At 48.7% G+C, this 24,861-nt stretch overlaps 1 protein-coding gene across 4 annotated transcripts in view; it reads left to right on the plus strand.

The window, feature by feature from the left end:
• afg2a (AFG2 AAA ATPase homolog A) overlaps positions 1-24,861 on the plus strand; it is an 86,968-nt gene that overhangs the window by 15,167 nt on the left and 46,940 nt on the right. For 2 of the 4 annotated variants that reach the window (XR_008834616.1, XR_008834615.1), the window contains exons 12-16: positions 6,379-6,588; positions 10,802-10,855; positions 11,012-11,091; positions 14,198-14,327; positions 15,234-16,188. Coding sequence is in view for 1 of the 4 variants with exons in the window: in XM_056439128.1 (XP_056295103.1) it covers positions 6,379-6,588; positions 10,802-10,855; positions 11,012-11,091; positions 14,198-14,327 (474 nt within the window). In the remaining 3 variants the exon portion in view is untranslated. The remainder of the gene's footprint in view (positions 1-6,378; positions 6,589-10,801; positions 10,856-11,011; positions 11,092-14,197; positions 14,328-15,233; positions 16,189-24,861) is intronic. The other 2 variants (XR_008834617.1, XM_056439128.1) reach the window with 1 other exon arrangement.

A 24,861-nucleotide genomic window follows, 5' to 3' on the forward strand; every position in this document is an offset into this window, starting at 1 on the left:
TGAAATGGTCCATGGTCCCTAGGAAAGGATCTTGAAATGGTCCCTAGTCCCTAGGAAAGGATCTTGAAATGGTCCCAAGGGAAGGATCCTGAAATGGTCCCCAGGAAAGGATCTTGAAATGGTCTCTAGTCCCCAGGAAAGGATCCTGAAATGGTCCCTAGTCCCAAGGAAAGGATCTTAAAATGGTCCCTGGTCCCTAGGAAAGGATCCTGAAATGGTCCCCAGGAAAGGATCTTGAAATGGTCCCTGGTCCCTAGGAAAGGATCCTGAACTGGTCCCTGGCCCTGAGGAGAAGGCTCCAGCCTTGAAGCCCCGCTGTGGGGGTGAAGGGCTCATTGTTAGTAGAACTTTGGAACATTGATGTCTTGAGTTCATAAAATGTTGCCAACACCTTGTCTGTGTTTTGTGCTCCGAGGGCTAAAGACCTGCAGCCGGTCCGAAGAAGTGATGAAGGTTCATTAGACGTCCTGACCGTGTGCATCGAGGACAAATAAAAGGAGAACTACAGACACAATAAAAGGAGAACTACAGACACCATGTGAAGGACACATGATCTGACAGTGGGTCTGACACAGATCGACTTCATGGCGTCTGCAGCCGACTGAGTTTAATAAAGAGCAACATCTGTGTTACAGAAGACACCGGAGCAGGATCTGGTCTGCAAGGCAAGTGGATGGGGAGTTAAGAGAAGAAGAGGGGGAATGGGCATCTCCATCAGAGGTAGAGAAAGACACAGAAAGCCCCCCGCCCTCCTCCTCCTCCTCCCCCCGAATGACCAGCGCTCAAAAGCTGGGGTCAGGCCGCGTGGCCATTTTACCCTCCGCTGCAATGAAGATGAATCGCTTTGCTTGCAGAAGAGAGAGAGATGGGGGGAGGGAGGGATGAGAGGACGGTGGTGGGACTGCAGGATGTTTTGGAGTTTGCATGTGCAAGACATCACGGACAGGAAGAGGGCTAACATCATCCTCCACCGGTAATTGATAGCAGATCGGGTCGCTGACGGTTTCTGCCAGCGACCCCCCTCCCCCCAAAAAAAGAGGAGGAGGAGGAGAAACGTCCTTCCTCTCTCTTCACTCTCCTTCCCCCTCTGCTGCACTGAGCTCAGCCAGACGTTCAGTCCTTGAGGTTCCTGGAAACTAGAGTTTGAGTTTGTAGGGTTCTTCTTCTTCTTCTTCGTCGTTCTTCCTCCTCCTCGTCCTCCTTCTTCGTCTCCTCTTCTTCTTCTCCTTTCTATCTTCTTCTTCTCCTCCTCCTCTCTCCTGTTCTTCTTCTTCTCCTTCCTTCCTTCGTCGTCGTCTCCTCCTCCTCCTCCTCCTCCTCCTCCTCCTCCTGTCTCCCCGTGGTGCAGCTGAGAGGCCACAAAGAGCCTCTGACTTGATTACAGCCGCATGATGAGGCAAACATTTGTTTCCAATCCACTTTTTATATAAGAAACTTCCAGCGGTGCCGGCAGAGACTCCTCGTCCCCAGAGGGTTCTCCATATATAAATATATATATATATATAAATGTGTGTGTATATATATATATGTATATATAAATGTATATATATATATGTATATATATAGAAATAAATGTATATATATATAAATGTGTGTATATATATATAAATGTGTATGTATATATAAATGTATATATATAAATATATATGTATGTAAATATATATATATAAATATAATCATCCTTCACTGTGCAGTCTTCTGGCTTTAATGTTGTCATTTGGCAGTTGTATAACAAGCTCATTTGTTCCTCCTTTTACCCCCCCCCCCCCCTCTCCTTCCAGCCCCATCAAAGGGGCCGGAGCCCGAGAGGCCCCCTTGTAAAGTTCAGAAAACAACAGTAAAAAAGATAATAACTGGGTCTCGTACCAAAAAGAGATGGAGGGAAGAGAAGGAGGAGTGGGGGGATGAATGCACGGCGCGGTGTGAGTCAACACGCCGCCGCCGGCCTCTGATTCTACGCGCGTTTCATTCGTGACACGTAAAAAAAAGCAACGTGCAATTAATGTTGCTGTGTTGTCGTGTCTCACAATGACAGTGTTGAAAAGTGGAGAGGGGGGGGGGGGTAATTGACAGGTAAACTCAGAAGGGAAGAGTTCTCATTGAATCTGCATTTGATTTTGATTCATGTCCCCCCCCCCCCCACGGCGCTCTGCATTGAGATAAATGTGACTGGAAGTACGAGGTCGCTTGTCTCTCTTTCTTTCTTGCATCTGTTCTTTCCTCTCTCTCTCTTTCTCCCTCTCTCTCTCTCCCTCTCCCCTTCTTGCATCTGTCCTTTCCTCCCTCTCCCTCTCTCTCTCTGTTCCTCCCCTTCTTGTATCTGTCCTCTCTCTCTCCCTTCCTCCCCTTCTTGCATCTGTCCTTTCCTCCCTCTCTCTCTCTCTGTTCCTCCCCTTCTTGTATCTGTCCTCTCTCTCTCCCTTCCTCCCCTTCTTGCATCTGTCCTTTCCTCCTCTCTCTCTCTGTTCCTCCCTTCTTGTATCTGTCCTCTCTCCCCCTTCCTCCCCTTCTTGCATCTGTCCTTTCCTCTCTCTCCCTCTCTCTCTGTTCCTCCTTCTTGTATCTGTCCTCTCTCTCCTTCCTCCCTTCTTGCATCTGTCCTTTCCTCCCCTCCTCTCTCTCTCTCTCTCTCTCTGTTCCTCCCTTCTTGTATCTGTCCTCTCTCTCCCTTCCTCCCTTCTTGCATCTGTCCTTTCCTCCTCTCTCTCTCTCTCTGTTCCTCCCTTCTTGTATCTGTCCTCTCTCTCTCTCCTTCCTCCCTTCTTGCATCTGTCCTTTCCTCCCCTCTCTCTCTCTCTCTCTCTCTGTTCCTCCTTCTTGTATCTCTCTCTCTCTCCCTTCCTCCCCTTCTTGCATCTGTCCTTTCCTCCCCCTCTCTCTCTCTCTCTCTGTTCCTCCCCTTCTTGTATCTGTCCTCTCTCTCCTTCCTCCCTTCTTGCATCTGTCCTTTCCTCCCCTCTCTCTCTCTCTCTCTCTCTCTCTGTTCCTCCCTTCTTGTATCTGTCCTCTCTCTCTCCTTCCTCCTTCTTGCATCTGTCCTTTCCTCCCCTCTCTCTCTCTCTGTTCCTCCCTTCTTGTATCTGTCCTCTCTCTCTCCTTCCTCCCTTCTTGCATCTGTCCTTTCCTCCCTCCCTCTCTCTCTCTCTCTCTGTTCCTCCCCTTCTTGTATCTGTCCTCTCTCTCTCCCTTCCTCCCCTTCTTGCATCTGTCCTTTCCTCCCCCTCTCTCTCTCTCCCTCTCTCTCTCTGTTCCTCCCCTTCTTGTATCTGTCCTCTCTCTCTCCCTTCCTCCCCTTCTTGCATCTGTCCTTTCCTCCCCCTCTCTCTCTCTCCCTCTCTCTCTCTCTCTGTTCCTCCCCTTCTTGTATCTGTCCTCTCTCTCCCTTCCTCCCCTTCTTGCATCTGTCCTTTCCTCCCCCTCTCTCTCTCTCTCTCTCTCTGTTCCTCCCCTTCTTGTATCTGTCCTCTCTCTCTCCCTTCCTCCCCTTCTTGCATCTGTCCTTTCCTCCCTCTCTCTCTCTCTCTGTTCCTCCCCTTCTTGTATCTGTCCTCTCTCTCTCCCTTCCTCCCCTTCTTGCATCTGTCCTTTCCTCCCCTCTCTCTCTCTCTCTCTCTCTCTCTGTTCCTCCCCTTCTTGTATCTGTCCTCTCTCTCCCTTCCTCCTTCTTGCATCTGTCCTTTCCTTCCCCCCCCCCTCTCTCCCTCTCTCTCTCTCTGTTCCTCCTTCTTGTATCTGTCCTCTCTCTCTCCCTTCCTCCCCTTCTTGCATCTGTCCTTTCCTCTCTCTCTCTCTCTCTCTCTCTCTCTCTCTCTTCGTTTGCCTGTTTCATTTCATTCCTCTGTATAAATACATTTAAAAAAAAGAAAGAGAGTTCTGGTTCGCTCGCCTGCTTCCGGCCTATATCTCCTTATCGCCACAACACTCCTCTCTCTCTCTCTCTCTCTCTCTCTCTCCCCCTTCCTCCTCTTCTTGCATATGACCTTTCCTCCCCCCCTCCCCCCCTCTCTCCCTCTCTGTCCATAAATTGGTTGGTATTTACAGTATGTGGCCGGGCGCCAGGTTTCCATTAGGTGCTTTTGTTCCCCGGAGACGGCGCCGGTGGCCTGGGATGTGTTGCCTCTGGAGAGAGAGAGAGGGAGGGAGAGAGAGAGCAGTGATTAAAGGGAGAGGGCGAGAGATGGCGAGATAGCCAGGGTCAAGTGAGAGAAGAAAGAAAGAAAGATGAGACGGATAAGAAAGGGATGGGGAGAGGAGCGGAAGAGAGACACTCTGCTGTTATCCGGTCACAATACGGACTGTTTTGATTATTGATTATTGATCATGTCCACAAACGATGAGTCAGCACTGGGCCTTACATTACCCACAATGCACCTCAACACCACATCTTCTCTGAACCCTCCATCTGATCCCCGCGCTGGAGGACTTCCTGTAAACGGGTTCCTCCTGTGACTGCAGAGAGCAGAGGAAGTGAGATAAGAGCGGCGTAAAGATAGAGAGAGAGAGGAGGGCATGAAGGTAGATAAAGAAAAGAGAGAGAGAGAGACGGGGAGGAGGGAGGGAATAATGGATTCTTAATGAAGGAGAGATGGGAAGGAGGAGATAGAGGTCTGAGAGGTTTTGGATGAGGGCTTCTCCTCTTATCTGCTTTATCTCCTCCGGTTGTTCCCCTCCCTCCCTCCATCCCTCTCGTCCTCCCTTGCTCCTTTCCTCCTTTCCTCCTTCCTTATTTCCTCCATCCCTCCCTCCCTCCCTCTATCCCTCTCGTCCTCCCTTGCTCCTTTCCTCCTTTCCTCCTTCCTTATTTCCTCCATCCCTCCCTCCCTCCCTCTATCCCTCTCGTCCTCCCTTGCTCCTTTCCTCCCTTCCTCCTTTCCTCCTTCCTTATTTCCTCCATCCCTCCCTCCCTCCCTCTATCCCTCTTGTCCTCCCTTGCTCCTTTCCTCCCTCCCTTCCTCCTTTCCTCCTTCCTTATTTCCTCCATCCATCCCTCTCGTCCTCCCTTGCTCCTTTAATCCTTGCCTCCCTCCCTTCCTCCTTCCTTATTTCCTCCATCCATCCCTCCCTTGCTCCTTTCCTTCCTGCCTCCTTTTCTCCCTTCCTCCCTCCCTGCTTCCTTTCCTCCCAGGTTCAACTCGATCCCTCGGTTCCTCCACCTTCCCTCCCTCCTCCTCCTCCCCCCTTCCCCCTCCCTCTCTCTCTCTCTCTTCCCGTGGCGGTCAGCCGGTTTGAAAGGTCGCCCGTGGCGGCGATGACATCATCAGTGCAATCACGCCGTGTTTGTTCCGCTGCGTTCATCGTTGGCGTTGGTTTGATCTCCAGAGGATCCTGAGGGGGCGGAGCTTCAGTCCGGTGGAGTCACGGATCAGAACTCGCTCCACGTCCGGTTTGATCCGGTTTGATCCGGTTTGACTTCACGTTACAGCGTCATTAAAACCTCTGAACCGCAAGATGGACCCACGATGGAGCTGCTTTGTTGTTGTTGTTGTTCTTATTCTTTTTATTATTCCTATTCTTGTTGTTCTTGTTCTTCTTCTTGTTCCTGTTCTTCTTGTACTTCTTCCTGTTCTTCCTCTTCTTGTTGTTCTTCTTCCTGTTGTTCTTCTTGTTCTTGTTCTTGTTCTTCCTCTTCTTCCTGTTCTTATTCTTCCTCTTCTTGTTGCTCTTCTTGTTTTTGTTCTTCTTCCTGTTGTTCTTCTTGTTCTTGTTCTTCCTCTTCCTGTTCTTGTTCCTGTTCTTCTTCTTGTTCCTGTTCTTCTTGTTGTTCCTGTTGTTCTTGTTCTTCATGTTCTTGTTCCTGTTCTTCTTGTACTTCTTCCTGTTCTTATTCTTCCTCTTCTTGTTGCTCTTCTTGTTTGTGTTCTTCTTCCTGTTGTTGTTCTTGTTCTTCCTCTTCCTGTTGTTCCTGTTCCTGTTCTTCCTCTTCGTGTTGTTCTTCTTGTTCTTGTTCTTCTTCCTGTTGTTCTTCTTGTTCTTCCTCTTCCTCTTCTTCTCGTTTGTCTTGTTGTTGTTGTTTGTCTTGTTGTTCTTCTTCTTGTTTGTCTTGTTGTTCTTCTTTGTCTTGTTGTTGTTCTCCTCCTCTTTCTCCATCTCCTTTCTCATTGTTGTTCTTCATCTTTTTACGACTACTCGTGAATATCTTCCTCAGCTCTGATCCAACATCCTGGTATTGAACTGAAGCGTAAACCGACCTCTGGTGTTGCGTTCAATGACCTGCGGTGACCCCCGTGCTGTCGTGATGATGCGTTGTGTGTGCGGAGGACATCAGCATTAAACCTTCTCTCGTTTCTCTCGCTCGTCTCTCGTTCATCTCGTCTCTCGGTCCAGCTCCGCAACACAAATGGAAATAAAATAACTCAAAGTTCTCCCGCCCCCCTCCAGGTCCGCTGGTCGGACGTCGGCGGGATGGAGGAGGTGAAGCTGAAACTGAAGCAGGCCGTGGAGTGGCCCCTGAAGCACCCCGAGGCCTTCACCCGCATGGGCATCCAGCCCCCTAAAGGGGTCCTGCTGTACGGGCCCCCGGGCTGCTCAAAGACCATGATCGCCAAGGCCCTGGCCAACGAGAGCGGGCTCAACTTCCTGGCCGTCAAAGTGAGTTTTTAAAAAACGTCGTCAATCTGTCAGAATTCTGTTATCTTGTCTTCTCCGGGAAATCAGTCGAAATTTAAAGCGATTCCCGATGAAATGCACGCCTCACCTCGGATGAGAGGATAGAAATGTTCCGTTGCTGCGCCTGAGATACAGTTTCCCTTCATTTCACCCTTAAATAATTCTACTTGTGAACATAAAAATGGCGGCAAAAAAATAGTTTTCTCTCGGCAGATCTAATATATATATATTTTATTTCAGACTAAAACTAAAATACAACAACGATATATACAATAAAATACGAGGGTCCAATCGCTGCAGTTTAAAAGCCACTTGTGGTTAAATAAAACATCGAAACAACTTGTTCCAATGAAGGGATACCTCGTGTCACGCTGTGTTGCTCAGTTAAGGCTTTTATAATTATATTTAATCAACATTTAAATTTAGATATACAATTCCTCCCCCGATAATACAAAAATAACTAGACAAAAATACTAGCGTCCTAAACCTCGAACCCTTTTAAGTAGCTTTAAGTTTAGGAAAACATAATGAGATACTGTATATATATGTTTTACTTTTATGACGTGTGGGTTATGTAACGGGTGATTTATTGGGATCTGCGCATCACATTTTAAGTTGAGATGTTTCCCCCGACAGCCCGGAGGCGTGGGGTCCGACTTCCTCTGCACACGGCTTCCCCGTCTTGACCTTTGACCCCGTGTTTGTCTCCCCCCCTCCTCTCATTCATCACCCCATCCTCCCGGGTGACAGAGATTGATTGATCAGCGCGTTGTGATTTTTTTTTGGGGGATCGGTAAACACTCCCAGGGCCTGTTGCCGGGCGAGGCGAGGAAGCTTTCGCCGGGATCTCTCAACCGGGGGTCATTCGGGCCGCTGCGATTGGTCCTGAGAGGTCGCGGTTTACTCGGCGGCGAAACCTTTTTTTGTCTCGTTAAAAGCATCGTTATTTTTTCGTCTTCGTCCTCCAATTACATCTCCACTTTACCCCTTCGGGGTTCGTGCGGTCACGGAAAACCTGGAAAAATCCTGACATTTTAAAATGTTTTTTTTTCCAGGCCTGGAAAAAAATCCCTAACGTTTTGGAAAAGCCCTGAAAATATATTCATATAAAATATATATATTTATGAATATGCTTTTAAAAGAATGACGCTCAAAATATAAGCCGCCATACGCTCTCTTTCATACTCGCACATTTTTCCCGCTGCAAGTGAACGCACCGTAACTGAAAAGACCTAAATGTTTATTCTTTTAATCTAAACTATTGTCTCTCATTCATTTGGGTCATCTAAAGTTATCACTGACCCCATGAAGGTTTATTGTTTTGCATTTTCCTTCTTGATTTTGATGTATGCCTTTATAATATTGTATTGTTTGATTAACTTATAGAGGTTTTCATCCACTTCCTCTCTTAAGGGACAAATCAGACTTTTATTTTGAAAGGTTAAAAGGAGTCGCACATTTGTTTTATGTTAGAATGCGAGCTTTAAGGTACGGCTAGATGCATATTTTATACAAAGTTCATGGTTCAATGGACGGTGGTGATAGTTTACTTGTTTTAATGACTGTATTTTCACCCAAAAAATTTAATAAAAGTGTAATTTCACCAGCACTAAGTTCTCACGCCGGTCCGTACGCGGGGATCCGTCACAAAGTGTATATACGTATATACTGCATGCTTTGGAATCCTCATTTTTAGTTTAAATCCGACATTTTCTCACTTTTTCACCGAAATGTCCCAACAAATTTTGCTCGTGGAAATTTGGTTTAAAGTCGTGAAAAAAAGTGTAAACGTGGTCGCCGTGTGTGTGAACCCAGACCGACGTCAGGGGGATCTTACGTTGTTGTTATTGCCCGCCGCCATAGCTCAACAAACTAATTGTTGTGGAGCGTTTAACTTTATTTGTGTTTCACGCGGCAGTTATTCCACTTTCTTATTGTTTTATTTTGGTGTGTAAAGGTTATAAAAACATCCCGTGTGCCTCCGCCGCTTTTAAATCCGCCCGCAGTAACAGTATCAGGTTTTTCCAGCGCGGCGCATCTCTTTGACATCAATACGTTATCCAGATTTAAATGCGGATACTTTAAGGCTCAGCCTGTTTCCTCTGTGTGAAAAAGCCCTATTATCATCTTGTCAATTCCAGTTTCCTCCCACTGTGCAGCCACACACACACACACACACACACACACACGCTCCACTGTCGACGGTGTCCGGCCGTCGGCGCTGCTCTCGGGATAGAGAGGAGCTCTGGGGGGGGATTAACGAGTCGAGCTGCACACTCACCGCGGGAGACAAAAGGGCGGAGGTGTTGAAAAGGGCGGAGAGCCGGAGAGGAAGTTCCTCTGAAGGGGGAGTGGAGGAGGTTAGAAGACGGACGGATGACGGATGACGGAGGCCGGAGGAGGGTGCAGCAGGTCGAGTTCAAATGATTATTCTGGGAGTGATTCGTAGTTCGTTGGCGGTGAAGCGTGAAGCTGCGGTGACATCACCGGTGACAACGACCCGGTGAACCCAGCGGTCCGACCGGCACGCGGGAAGTAAACGGCCCGTTCACACGGCGTGCGCCGCGATTGTATGATGCCGCACGACCACACGTCACCGCGAGGACCACTTGACCCTCGTCGTCATATTCCTCCTTTGAGCTTTTTTCTCGTATATATATCTGATTTATTAGTTGGGAGGGAATGAACCAGCAACCCCTTAACACACACAAACCAATGCACACACACACACACACACATGCACTTACTGTATATGCACACACACGCATGCACACACACACACTCATATGCACACACACATGCACGCACTCATATGCACACACACACACTCATGCACACACACACACACACTCATATGCACACACACACACTCATATGCACACACACACATGCACGCACTCATATGCACACACACACACTCATATGCACACACACACACACACTCATATGCACACACACACACTCATATGCACACACACATGCACTTACTGTATATGCACACACACACATGCACACACACACACATGCACTGTATATGCACACACATGCACACACACACACATGCACTTACTGTATATGCACACACACACATGCACACACACATGCACTTACTGTATATGCACACACATGCACACACACACACACATGCACTTACTGTATATGCACACACACATGCACACACACACACACTCATATGCACTTACTGTATATGCACACACATGCACTCACATGCACGCATGCACACACATGCACTTATATGCACACACACACTCATATGCACACACACACACACTCATATGCACACACATGCCCTTATTGTATATGCACACACACACACATGCACACACACACACACATGCACTTACTGTATATGCACACACATATGCACTCATATGCACATGCACGCATGCACACACATGCACTCATATGCACACACACACATGCACACACACACACTCATATGCACTTACTGTATATGCACACACACACATGCACACACACACACACTCATATGCACTCATATGCACATGCACGCATGCACACACATGCACTCATATGCACACACACATGCACTCATATGCACACACACACATGCACTTATATGCAAACACACACACACACACATGCCCTTACTGTATATGCACGCACACACACATGCCCTTACTGTATATGCACACACACACACATGCACTTACTGTATATGCACACACACATGCATTCATATGCACATACACGTATGCACCCATACACACATGCACTCGTATGTACTCACACACATGCATTCATATTCACACACACACACACATTGACTCATCTGCACACACACACACACGCATTGACTCACAATCACGTTGTATTGTTATTATATATGAAATCTTGTTAAGATAGTTTGTCATTAAATATTACATCTTTAGTTTAGTGTTTTTTGGCCATTAAAAAAAATATTATTGAGGTGAAAGGTTAAAATAAGCCTCTTCCTGCACTGCAGTATCATGTTTGTGTATTCTTTTTGAACTTAAACTAAACTAAAACTGAACTTAAACTGAGCTTAAACTAAACTTCAACTAAACTGCCGTCCTTTCGTTCAGCCTGAAACCAAATAAAAACCAGCACTCTTCGTGCGTATTCATATATTTATATTTTATATTTCATATACACACCAACTCTTTCTTCTTCTTCTTCTTCTCTTTTTCAGGGTCCAGAGTTGCTGAGCAAGTACGTCGGCGAGTCGGAGCGAGCCGTGAGAGAGGTGCGTTCATGTGCCGTCCAATCACGTCGCTTCCTCGACTGTTCTCAGCCCCAAGATGTGAAGCGTGGCTTCCCGTGTCCGTGACTCATCGCTCCTCGTTCTCTCCCCTCCTCTTCCTCTTCTCTCCGTTCTGTCGCCCTCTCCGTCGTCTCGCAGGTGTTTCGGAAGGCGAGGGCCGTCGCTCCCTCCATCATCTTCTTCGACGAGATCGACGCCCTCGCCGGCGAAAGAGGAAGGTACGCACGCACGCACTGGCCCTTTAAGGACCCGAACCCCTCCCTCTCTTTTTATTATTGTTATATATTTTTAAAACTATTTTCAGCTCTGTGGTCTCTCGATGACAAACCGCTGAGTCATCGACGCCGTCACGCTCGTCTCACAGGGATTCACTTGTTGAACATCCCAAATATTAAAAAATAAAAAGTCGTCCGCGTGACCGCGCCGTCGAAGCCGACCGCCCCGTTACCGTGGCGACTCGCAGACTCGTATTATTGTTATTCGTTGTTTTTTGTCACGCCCCCGCCGGCGAACACAGAGCAGTCGTGTCCGGAAAGGCACCGGGAACATCTGTGGCCTAAAGGAAAGAGGACGAGGAGGGAGGAGGGGGCATAGGACACAGGACGCAGGACACAGGACACACAGACCGGAGGCGCACAGACACTTCATTGTGCGGCTCCTCGGCAGATGGGGAACGCCAAATATGCGGCGAGCTTCCTGGTGAACACAGAAGAGGACGTTCCTCTTTTTACTGCGGACGACATCTTTTCTTTCTGAAACCGCTCGCCGGAAAAAACACGACGAGGCGAGACGGGCGGACGGCGGTTTAAGCTCCGCCTCCTTTAAAGAATAAAGAAATAGAATAAAATGACTGAGCTTTGACACAGAATCGTTATTTATTGGTCTTCACGTCACCAGCCGGGTGTAATCAATGAAGTGTGTGTGTGTGTGTCTGTCTGTGTCTATGTGTGTGTGTGTGTATGCTTGTGTCTGTGTGTGTGTCTGTGTGTGTGTGTCTATGCGTGTGTGTGTGTGTGTATGCTTGTGTGTGTGGGTGTATCTGTGTGTGTATGCATTTGTGTATGTGTGTGTGTGTGTGTGTCTGTCTATGTGTGTGTGTGTGTGTCTGTGTGTGTGTGTGTGTGTGTATGCATGTGTGTGTGTGTCTGTGTCTATGTGTGTGTGTCTGTGTGTGTCTATGTGTGTGTGTGGGTGTGTCTGTGTGTATGCATGTGTGTATGTGTGTGTGTGTCTGTTTGTCTATGTGTGTGTGTGTATGCTTGTGTTTGTGTGTGTGTGTGTGTGTATGTGTGTGTTTGTGTCTCTGTTTGTGCATATGTGTGTGTGCATGTGCGTATGTGTGTGTCTGTTTGTGTGTATGTGTGTGTGTGCATGTGTGTTTGTGTCTGTGTGCGTGTGTGTCTATGTCTGTGTGTATGAATGTGTGTGTCTGCATGTGTGTGTGTGTGTGTATGTGCATGTGCGTGTGTTTGTGCGTGTGTGCGTGTGTTTGTGCGTGTGTGTGTGGATGAGAAGCACCTGTACATCTGTCAGCCGACCTGCCACGAGTCTAAACCGGTGGAATAAAATGAAGAAGACAGAAGGAAGACGGGAAGAGAGGCTAACTCGGAGGGAGGGAGGGGGGGATGAAGGGGGGATGACGGGGGGGAGAAACAGAAACAGAGACTGACGGATGAAAAAGAAAAAAAGACCAAAACATTCAGGGGTTGAAAATGAACTGACTGCATTCCTGAAAGCAAACCAAGAAAAGATTAAGAAGATAGTTGTGAGAGGAGAGGGATTGTGGAATCTCTCTCCCTCTTTCTCTCCTCCCCCCTTTACAGCCTCTCTTCCTCACATCCTCTGTCCTTCTTGTCTCTCCCTCTATTGCTCACTCTCTGTTATTCTTTCCTCCTCTCCCACCTCACATTCTCTCCTCCGTGACCTCCGTCTCTCTCTCCGAATCCATCGCCCTCCGTCCTCGTCTCCCCTCACCCAAACTCTCTCTCTCTCTCTCTTTCTCTCTCTCTCCCCCCCCCACACCCTCTGCCTCTCCCTTCATATCTCGTTGACAAGAGCTCCTTTGTGTTTCCTTTCGGCCGGCCCTCGTCTCCGCTAATGACGTCTGGCACTTCCGCCGAGCCCCCCCCCCTTCGGAAGTACCGGCCCTCGGAAAAAAACCTCGACGGATAAAACCCGAAGAGAGAGAGAGATCCTTCTTTTGATCCGTGCCCGATGGACGTCGTTCCTCGCGTGCTCCGTCTAAAAAAAAAAATCTGATCAATGTTTTCCTGATTATGATTTGTGACCTTGAACTCACCGTCCTGCTGCCCCGAAGACTCACTAGAGCTCACGTGTCCTCATCCGCCGCTGAAAATAGTCCCCCTCAAATACACTGTATACTCCACGTGACCGCGTAACACCGTGAATGTCACTTCAACAATGTCTTTATAGTCACTTTGATATGTTTAGTGCATATATTTGTATAATCTAACAAATCTGAGTCTTTATTTGAGTCATCAGAAATTCCACTAACTCACTTTATTTGGAATTTTTTTTATTTTTATGAACCATAAATGCCGGATAATTTCTTCAGCGTCATTTCTCTCAGAGGCTCGTCTTTTAAATCTCGTGCCTGCAAATCTCTGGGATGAATGATTTCAAGTGTATTTTTATTTATTTTTGGGGTGAACCGCCCCTTTTTAAAGCCACGGTGCCTTCAGAACTGGTCATTTTCTCAATTTCCTCAACAAAACATCCTCGCTACACACGCCTCCACGAGCCACCCCGGATCACATGACCTCAAACTGTCATGGCCGCTCCGAGAGAGAGAACCGGGTACGAACCCCGGCGTCTCCAGCTGCAGCTCTCTCTCTCTCTCTCTCTCTCCCCGTTTTCGTACAAGTCCAAACAAGGTGACATACTTGTGAACTTTTGTCTAAAGGAGGGCCGCTCCGCTCGGGAGGGGATGACGTGGTTTTCATTCGCAGCTCCGGTGGGACGTCATTGGCAGCGAGGCTCGCTTTCGCTGCCAGGGGCCCCCTTTTTTTTCTTTTCTCGAAGAGGGATGAAAGAAGCTGTCGGGGGGGCATTCGCGTGTTTCCCGACGAGTCGTCAAAGAACGGGCGATTTATTTTTCGGCATATATTCTCGAGCAGTGAGATCGGACTCGTTCCCTCGCTTCCTCCCTCCTTCATTCCTCCGCAGAGCGCTCCCCTCCCTCTGATCCGTGAATCCATCAATGACATCCCGAGTTTCCTCGCCGCTCGGCCCACCTTCCTCTCCACCGCCGTCGATCCTCATCGTCTTGTTTTCCCTCCCTCTCTTCTCTCGCCCCCCCTCCAGCTCCTCGGGCTCCGCCGGCGGCGTCGGCGACCGCGTCCTGGCTCAGCTCCTGACGGAGATGGACGGCATCGAGCAGCTCCGGGACGTCACCGTGCTGGCCGCCACCAACCGGCCCGACATGATCGATAAGGTGAACGGACGCCATTTTTGTCCCCCCCCCCCCCCCACTTTCCTCCTCCCCCTTCGGTCCCCTGATTGATCAGGTCGAGGAGGTGTTTGTCTCCCTTGTCTCCTCCGCTCCCTGCCTCCCTCTGTTCTTCGTGATCGATGAGGTCAGAGGTCGCCTGCTCCGCCATGTCGGCCTCCACTCTCTCTCTCTCTCTCTCTCTCTCTCTCTCTCGCCTGTCACCGCGTTGGGTTTTCGGCGCGGTCGGGTTTGATGCCGGAGCTTATGTTCATTCTTAGGTTTTAGTTTGTTGGGGGCGAAGGGGAGCCAAATGGCGCTCGGTCCTCCTGCGGGAGACCAAATGGTGGAGAAGGAAATGGAGATGTGTCTGTTTCCATTTGAGGGTTCTGAAACTATCCCGACGACTCTGACTGCAACCACGGTGTCGACGTTTGTGTCTTTTTAAATGATGTGTAAATGAATCCTTTTAAAGCTGCATTCTCGTTCCTGACCACCAGGGGGCGACTCCTCTGGTTGTATAGAAGTATATGCTTCATGTGTTACAGCTGCATTCTCTCTACTGACCACCAGGGGGCGACTCCTCTGGTTGTATAGAAGTCTATGCTTCATGTGTTACAGCTGCATTCTCTCTACTGACCACCAGGGGGCGACTCGTCTGGTTGTATAGAAGCCTATATAAATGACTGATGCCTTTGTGTTAGCTCCGCCCTCTGGTTGCAAAAAAGAAAGATGGCAGCGGCCAAAAACACCGAAGTCGAGGCTTCAAAATAAAACATTTTTTACACATTTTAAATGCACAACAGGTGGAAGTAAAACATTTATCTCTTTTTTCTTTCTTCTCCCCTCCATGACCGCCCCCCCCCCCTCTACCCTTTTATCTCCTTCTCTTCCTCTTCCCATCCACAAAAGCTTTCCTTCGCTCTCTTATCCACCTCCATCTCCGTCCTAATGACATTTCCTGAGTGCTCATCAAAGGAAAGGAGCCTGTGCCTCGTCAAGAAGGACACAGGAAAGGAAAGGAGACTGTCGAGGGTGCTTCTTAAGCCGCTTCTGAGGCAGCCGTCTGCCTCTGTCCTTCTTCCTCCTCGACTCTCTAAATATACTTTTACACCTCCGATGCTGAAAGATAATTCTAACGATGATCACGGCTTCATTTTATTAACGGTTTTACCTCAAATAGAGATTCTGGGGATCCTCACACGTCCGATAATAGAGTTAAGAAAATAAAAGTATCTTTTCCAATGTTTTCTGTCATAAAAAAGTCAGTTTATTTGATAAATAAATACACTTTTTATACTTTTGTTTGCACCTAAATACAAATTTCTCTTCTTTTAGTTTTACAAAAACGCGTTTCTCGTTTTACGTGACGTTTAAGGTCGAGGTCTTTTATTCTGAAACTGCATATCCAACGTTAAAAGATAATAATAGTGATAATAACGGATTCATTTTTCTTAACGATTTTACTTAAAATAGAGATTCTGTGAATCCTGTCGTGATGATTTACGTCCATCGTGATTATCGGACACGACTCACACGTCCGATAATAGAGTTAAGAAAATAAAAGTATCTTTTCCAATGTTTTCTGGCATTAAAAAGTCAGTTTATTTGATAAATAAATACACTTTTTACACTTTTTTGGGTGTTATTTTGCACCTAAAATGCACGTTTCTCCTCTATTAATTCACAAAAACGCGTTTCGAGACGCAGCTGGGTCGGGTGCCGGTGACGAGAGGCCGGCCTGCTATTGGACGATATCTAAAGCCCAGGTGTTGCTCTCCGTCCTGGGGATGGGAAATGTCATCCAGTGATGTCATCAACGCACTGATGAGCCACCACCTATATGTCTGAGTGGTCCCCTAAAAATGTAGGTTGTTGTCACTTTCACGCAAACATCATTAGTGTGTGTGTGTGTGTGTGTGTGTGAAGGGAAAAAAGATGCATAAAGAGGACAAGAGAAAGAGAGAGAGAAACTCTTTAACAGTGGGGAGGGGGTCAAGCCCCTGGGTTGACAGATGGGGAAACCCCAGGCATCCTTCCACAAGCCTCCGTCTCAGGAAGTGGTCTCCCGGGCAGCTGAGAAATCAGATTACCTCCCCCCTGCCCCACTGTGTGTGTGTGTGTGTGTGGTTAAGTCATTTGAATGAGGAACCTATATAACATACATTGGGGAACGGAAGCTGCCAAATGGAGCGATAGCCCCCCCCCCTCCACCCCCCTTAAGGTCGGAGCATCCTCCCGGCCTCTCTGCTCTCCACCGTGGGGTTCACACAGTCGAGGAGGGGGCGGGGCCATTACCATACCAATGGCAGGATTTGATGGGACAAATGAAGATTAATGGGTGGGGGGGGGTGTCAATGAAGTCATTGTCGACTCCTCGGGGGGCCTCAGCTGTTTGACGGGACGGGGTGGGAGGGGCGGAGAAAGTTGACATGAGGGAAGCAGGCCTGATGTCCATCTTACACCCCCCCCCCCCCCACACACACACACACACTCTGAAGTTGTATTGACACCCGTTGCCTCTCTCTCTCTCTCTCTAACCGAGACATCCTGTCCTCCGACTTCCTCCGTCCGGCCTTTTGTGTGCGGCGTTGGCGGCCGTGAGTCACGTCCTCGCCCACGGGGAACAAAAGATGGCGGGGAAGCGGCTTCCTCCCCGTCTTTGTGTTCAGCTTTTTAGTTTTATTTCTGTGATGGTTCACCCACCTCTCCACATTGTGTTCGCGAGGGCAGACGCAACCAGATTAATCGGTTTTGCACACGCACACACACACACACACACACACGTTGAACCTCATTCACTCGTCTTCACTGCAGATCTTTCGGCATCACCCAAAAACAAAAGAGTCCCATTCCTCTACACTTGATGGCGTGTCACCCCCCCTCCCCCCCCTCCCCCCTCCTCTCCCTGCACCTTAAAAAAAGCGTCTTACACTTCCTCTTTCCTTTGTATTGCGCCAATCAGCCAAGCCCACCTTTGACCCCTCCCCCCCGCGAATGGGAGAGGGTGTGTGTGTGTGTGTATGGGGGGGGGGGGTGATTGATTAGCACCACTGGGGATATTTATCCAGCCTGTTGAGGAGGAAGCGCCCCCTGTCACTCTGTTTGTGGAGCAGCTGTCCATCCAGTCCCCCCCCCCCCATCCTCCATTTGACATTTGACCAAACCCACTTTCTTTTTACTCTTTTTTATCTTTTTCTGCTGGTGCTTATTTACCCAAATGTGCTTCATCTGTCCTATCAGGGGAGAAGATTACAAGCAGATGGGCTTTGTTTGTTTGGGCTCTCATCAGATCATTTAGCCGAAAAACCCAAACAGAGGCGCCGGAGTTTAGGGTTGAAAAGGCAACATGGCCGCCACAAATAACAGCCTCTGTTTCCATGAAGGAGAAAGAACGTAGGACGAGTATTCGGTGGCTTCTTGACGTTGATTGTTTATTTTTGACACGCGGCCCAAATAGATTGAGATAGATTGAGTACACAAAGACTCATTGACTATTAGCTAACGCGCTAAACTAAAATGATGACTCCTTAACATTATATCCGCTCAAAGGGTTTTAGATGTTACTTCAGATTCATGAGTCACACAATCGAGGCGGCGGTGGACCAGCAACGCTCTATATATATATATTGTATTTCTTTGCCCGTCTGTAATTCGTCTCCACTCGGTTTTAAAGATGTAATTTTATTTTAAAAAACACGCAACCCCTCCGCCTCCGTTCCTCGTGAAGGTTTCCTCGTCATCATTCCACCGCTCCTCGTCCTCCTGCTGCTCTCCCTCTGGGCTGCAGTTCGTCTTCTGACCAGCAGGTGGCGCCAAACCGCACCAGCCGGGATCGGCTCCTCTGCACAGTTCAACGCGGACGCTTCCTGCAGATAAAAAAAAGAAAACAAGCGTGAATAATAATAAATACAAAACCTGGGATGTTCTATGAGCCTTCAAGAGTCTCATAGAGGTTTTGTGTAGTTCTTTACTCTGTAATTGTGCAACATTTTGACTAATTCGCGGTGACTATTTCTTGATTTGGAGTCGTTTCAGTGGAGCCGGCGTAGCGACACGTCTCTCCCGCCGTGACTTCTCACTCGGCGCGTCGACCTCCTCGAGGGCCGAAGCCCCGTTGGACGGAGCCGCATTACTCCACCCGGCCTGTAGGCGGCGGCCCACCGGGCTCCCCCAGACGCCCCGATGTCGTCGGGCGGGTTTGGAGCGGCCTGAACATCTGCCAGTGGTTTCCTGAGCGTCCGGACCGTTTCCTCGCTAATTGTAATCACGGTCGGATTCCAGCCGACTGATTAGTGAAGGAGAACCGCTGAACACGGAGAACAGAGATCTGATGCAGTTAGAGCTCACAGCAGTGTGTGTGTGTGTGTGTGTGTGTGTGTGTATGCTTGTGTGTGTGTGTCTGTGTGTGTATGCTTGCATGTGTGTGTGCTTGCATGTGTGTGCATGTGTATGTGCGCCTGTGTGTATGCATGTGTGTGTGTGTTTGGGTGTATGCTTACGTGTGTGTATGTCTGTGTGTGCTTGCATGTGTGTGTATGTGTGTCTGTGTGTGTGTGTGTATGCTTTCATGTGTGTGTGCTTGCGTGTGTATGTGTGTGCATGTGTATGTGCGCCTGTGTGTATGAGTGTGTGTGTGTGGGTGTATGCTTACGTGTGTGTATGTCTGTGTGTGTGCTTGCATGTGTGTGTGTATGTGTGTCTGTGTGTGTATGCCCCCATGTGTGTGTGTGTGTATGCTTGCATGTGTGTGTGTGTGGATGTGTGCGCATGTGTATGTGCGCCTGTGTGTGTGTATGTGGGTGTATGCTTGCGTGTGTGTATGTCTGTGTGTGTGATTGCATGTGTGTGTGTGTGTGTCTCTCATGAATACCTCTTAATTATTACCCCATACACACTCCGGTGAAAGGGAGAGCCTCCTGTGAACTCTCAGAACATTTCCCTCTTTGTTATCCGGCCAATCAGACGAGCCCTCGACGTCTCCTCGCTGCCTTCTTGTTGTTGTTGTTGTTGTTTTTGTTTTGCCTCTTTTTTTACTCCTCTGGCTGAACCCGCTCCACCTGAGCCGCCTCACACCACAGGAAGAGACACTCAGCAGAGAGAGAGAGAGAGAGAGAGACCAGAGGCTTCTCTTTCTTTTCAAGTCTTTTCTTCCAACGGGGTCGAGTTCACGAAACATAAAGCTGCAGAATTCTCATTGCGTCAACGCTCTTCTTCTTCTTGTTCTTCTACTACTTTCTCTTCTTCCTCATCTTCTTGCTCTTCTTTTTATTAGTTTTCTTGCTCTTCTTGTTCTTCTTCTTCTCTCACCGTCTCTGTTTCCGAGAGCGTTTAAAAAGTGTTTCCTGCCCCTGGTTGTGTTTCTATGGCAGTAATTAGAAGGCAGAGTGAGAGTTTTGGGGCTTTAAAAGCTACAGTGGCAAAAGAAAACAAAAAGTGTATGTGTGTGTGTGTGTGTGTGTATGTGTGTGTGTTTGTGTATCTTTTGCGAGCCAGTAATGGGATACCACCTGGGGATGGATGAGCTCTGGGAAGCTGTGTGCATGTGTGTTTGTGAGCATTGGGGGGGGGGGGGGGTAGGATCCCCAGGCAAGTATCAGACTTCAAGGGCTGTATTAGGATCAGCTTACACATGTGTGCATGCAAGAATACCGCCACAGGAAGAAGAAGAAGAAGAAAAAAGAGCCTCCAATTGGACCCGACGCCGCGGAGAGAGAAACAAAAAAATCCTGCAAAGAGCCACAAAAAAGATTTAACCTGCCGGAGTTCAACTCCTCTCAGGAAGCGTTGTGTTGATGTGAGAAACGAAGGAGGAGAAATAAACCAGAAGGTTCCGCCGGAGAGAAGTGACGCTCCCAGTTTTAATGGCCTCCTCTTCCTCGCGGCCCCAACACCAAGATTCAGGGAAAAAAATAGAAAACCAGGCCTGGATATATAATTGTTTGGGGGGGGGGGGGTAATCCTGCTGGAGGACGAAGAAACCGAAAACAACTTTAACCCCATGAGGTCAAATGAAGAAAGAGAAGGAGAAGAAAACGAAGAAATGGAAAGAAAATGATCAAGATATCATTTTTACTGTTTTTTTTTAGGCACATAATTCTCATCGCGTCGACACTTGTTCTTGTTCTTCTACATCTTCATCTTCTTCTTCTTGTTGTTGTTCTTCTTCTTGTTGTTCTTCTTCTTCTACATCTTCTTCTACTTCTTCTTCTTGTTGTTGTTGTTGTTCTTCTTCTTCTTCTTCTACATCTTCTTCTACTTTTTGTTATTCCTCTTCTTCTTCTTGTTGTTGTTGTTGTTCTTCTTCTACTTCTTCTTCTACTTCTTCTTCTTGTTATTCCTCTTCTTCCTCTTCTTCTTGTTGTTCTACATCTTCTTCTTCTGCTTCGTCTCCTTGTTCTTGAAAAAAAAAAAGTCACCCCATCAGGTAAAATAAAGAAAAAAATAGAAGAAGAAGAAAATGAAGACATGGAAAGAAAATGATGAAGATGTAATTCGTATAGTTAAATTTTTTTCCGTTTTCTCTGCGTTGAAGAAGCAAAACTTGCTAGAGAGAGAGAGAGAAAATGACACGAGGGAGGTGTGTGTGTGTGGGGGGGGGGGGGGGGGGAGGAAATGAGGGCTCTTTGTGCTCCGCTACCTGGCAGACATCTCCAGCATGTGTCGTCTTGCCTTCTTGGCAAGACGAGACCACCGGCGCCCTTGGAATGCTCTCAGTTCAGGAAATCTCGTTTATTCCCCCCTTACCTCCCCCCCCCTCTCCTCTCCTGCTGCACAGCCACGATACATTTTCCTCTTTTTCTTCTTCTTCTTCTGCTCTTCAGTTTTGCCGGTTGTATAAAACGAAGCGCGTCTGATGTCACGTTACATTGGTTTGTTTTTTATGATCACAATGATCGGCCTCCCGTTCCACGTCGTGGCCGCCGCCCAGCAGCCCACGCGGCGGGGTGAGAGGTTATTTAAAATAGAAATAAACTGCGAGCAACAGATATACGATCACGGATGACCGGCGTCATGACTACCGCGAGAAAACGTGCCGTAATGCTAACGTGCTAACGTGCTAGCAGTAGGCCGGTAATTGAGAACCCGGCGGCGGTGGAAATGAATCGGTTGTTCTGCAGGAGTCGTCCGTCGCCACCATCAGTCAGACCCTCATGCAGGAGAGACGCTGGTAGGGGGCCCATAGGGGGGGGCAACTAATAATACCCCCTTTGTATGGTCCACATATCCTCTACGCTCCGGGGACCCCAACACCACATTAAGAGCTGCTTACAAGTGGACAAGGTGTACGTTTTTAGGGGGGGGGGGAGGAGGAGGAGGAGGAGGAGGAGGAGGTACGGTCGTGTTACCAAAGGAGCTGCAGTGCGTCTCCTGTTCCTTCTCTTCTCTTTCTGCTCTGCGTTCTCTTCAACGAGGTCCAGAGTCGTGAGTTCTGGTGCTCAACAATTGGGCTGTTGTTCCAGAGGCCATGAGGGGGGGGGGGGTATCCAAACGTTCATCTTCGTCTTCATCGAGATCTAGATTCAATCCAACCCACCGGGGGCCGGATGTGGACCCTTCACGACTACCAATTCATTATTTAAATTATATTCAAAATACAATAAGAAATAGTCGTCACTTTTCTTTTTCTATGTTCTGGATCGGTTATTTCTAACTAGAATCCCCCCCCCCCCCCCCCCGCAATGACTTGGCCAGGTCCATCGGAAAAAGAGGTTGACGGGGCAGTGTCACTCCGCTTCCTCTTTCGCTTGATGAACGACCGTGTGAAAGGCCGCTGTGTGTGTGTGTGTGTGTGTGTGTGTGTGTGTGTGTGTGTGTGTGTGTGTGTGTGTGTGTGTGTGTGTGTGTGTGTGTGTGTGTGTGTGTGTGTGTGTGTGTGTGTGTGTGTGTGTGTGTGTGTGTGTGTGTGTGTGTGTGTGTGTGTGTGTGTGTGTGTGTGTTGCAGGGTACCGGCGCTCTTTTTTTAAATTTTTTTTTAACTTTCTGCATGTCATCTTCTGAAGTCGGAGTAATTTATGGCTGTCAGGAAGTCCCCAGGAGCTCTCAGGCCTAAAAAAAGAAAAGAAAGAGATAACCTTGGGCGGCAGGAGGGGGGGGGGGAGTGTCCTCACACCCACGAAACGCTCTCATGTATTTGTGGTGTCAAAGGGAGAGAGAGAGAGAGAGAGAGAGGCTGCCCCTCGTCCACTGTCCTCCAGGCCAGACCCCAGAACTAATCTCTTTCATCTCCTACAGTTCTCCTCTTCCTCCTCTTCCTCCTCTTCGATCGTTCCCTCAGTCGAGCGGATCCCCTCGGGGAGACGTGACTGAGGCCTCCCCTTCGATCGCCCGTCCCCTCTTTGCTGTTTAACCCCACTGATCCCTCCCTCCCTCCCTCCCTCCCTCCGGGCCTCCGAGCTGGACTGCCTTCCCTTTTGGCTTTCCCCTCTTCCTTCCTTCCTTCCTCTGCTCCTCTACTAATAGCTCCCCTGTTCCTGACTGAAGGGAGGGGGGGGGGGGGTCTGCCAGTTGAGTGGTCACTCGTGGAAGATTCATACGCAATGGCGTAATTGTAAACAGACAGAGAGAGAGAGAGAGAGAGAGAATTAAACCATACTGGAACTCTCCCCCCTCATGATTCAGGCACTACTTTTACCTGCTCGATCTTTTTTGGGGCCTTCTTCACCTCCGCCGCGAGATGTGTTTGTTGGCTGCTGGAAACAGAGAGGAGAGGAGAGGAGAGGAGAGGAGAGGAGAGGAGAGGAGAGGAGAGGAGAGGAAAGGAGAGGAAAGGAAAGGAAAGGAAAGGAAAGGAGGTGTGTGTGTGTGTGTGTGTCTGTGTGTGTGTGGAATCCAGTAGTGCCGGGCAACCAGACCCGTCCCTGACCCCAGACGATTGGTCCTTTCAAGCCACCAGCAGCCGGTCGGGCTCCTCTCTCTCGCTCTCTCTCTTTCTCGCTCTCTCTCTCTCTCTCTCTCTCTCGCTCTCTCTCTCTCTCTCTCTCTCTCTCTTTCTCTCGGCTTTCATCTCCTCCCATCCTCCTTTTTTTTTGTGATTCTATATATTTAAAATATAAATATTTTGTTGTCTTTACCTTGCCCACACTTATCTCTCTGTGGCGTTCTCAAAGCCCCCCACCACCCCCCCCCCCCCCCTCGTCCGTTTTTATTATTTATTTATTTTTCCGGCTGTTTCGTTTCAAACTTTGAAACGTGGAGCAACGGAGAGATGTCCCCTCCCCACACCCCCACCCCGCTCACCTGCGCCCCTCACCTGTGTTTACCCCTCTGACACACGGCCACTAAGAGGCCGCCGCCGGCTGTAAACGCCGCTCTCTGTTCGCCGCTCCGTGTTTCTCTCTTTCTTTTTTTTGTCGCGAGCAATAAACGTGACTCGGTAGTCGGGTCACGGTAAACGTTCAGGTAACGCTCTTTCCACTCGGGCATTCAGGAGGACGGCTCATCGCCGAGAGGCAGAAGAGAGACGACCGCTCTTCAGTTTAGTGAAGATTATTTACTTTAACCCGATTACGCCCTTTCTTTATTCTATTTCTTTTACGTCTACGCGTCTGACCTTTGACCTCACGACACCGTAGTAGTGAGTAAGAAAAAAAGAAAAGGGAGAGAGAGAGAGAGAGGAGGGAGAGAGAGAGAGGGAGGGAGAGAGAAGGTTACGGTAGAGAGAGGGGGAGAGAGAGAGGTAGAGAGGAAGGGAGGTAGATAGATAGAGAGAGGTAGGGAGGGAAAGAGAAGTAGAGAGAGAGGAAGAGAGAGAGTGGTAGAGAGAGAGAGAGAGGTAGAGAGAGACCAATTATGAGACGGAAGCCACTAATTAAAGCTGCGTGCTCTAACAGATTGCATCGTTTTCTTTTCTTTGGCCTCGCTCGTAGTTTTCTTTCTTTCTGAGTGCCGCTCTCCTCTTCCTCTCCTCTTCCTCTTCTTCTCCTCTCCTTCTCCTCTCCTCTCTCTCTCTTCTCCCTCGCCGGTCAGTTTTGTACGAGGAGAGAAAAGTTGGAAAACTTTGAGAGCGGCTCCACATCCTGTTGGGAATAGCCGGCGGAACTGTTCATTAGACGTGTGTGTGTGTGTGTGTGTCAAAAAGTCATGGCGTGACCCCGGAGCCTGTAAGACGAGGGGAACGCGCGGCATGTTCTGCCTCCTGCGGTCGACGCGGACGGGCAGCGCTCCCAGGAACAGGCGACAGAGCCAAAGAGTAGCAACACACACACACACACACACATCAGACTCTCTTCCCCCCCCCCCCCCCCCCCGTGACCTCTGGGCCACCAGATGCACAGAGGCAGTCGCCCCGCTCGGTCCTCTCGTCGCCGCTTCCTTCCCAGAAGTGGCCGCTGTGTTACCCCCCCCCAAACCCCTTTTTCTGGAATGGAGAGTAAAAAAGAAGAAGAAAAGAGCGAGAGGAAGTAACTTAGACCTCTTCCCTTCCAGTCTGCCTAATGGTTTCTCCAGACCCCCTGAACACCGTAAAGACGTGATCCCCCCCCCCCCCCCCGTGCCCTACACCTTGACTTACAGGAAATGTACAAAACAGGTTTTTGTT

The sequence above is a fragment of the Pseudoliparis swirei genome, chromosome 19 (genome assembly GCF_029220125.1).
Source record: "Pseudoliparis swirei isolate HS2019 ecotype Mariana Trench chromosome 19, NWPU_hadal_v1, whole genome shotgun sequence".
NCBI classification, from domain to species: Eukaryota; Metazoa; Chordata; class Actinopteri; order Perciformes; family Liparidae; genus Pseudoliparis; species Pseudoliparis swirei.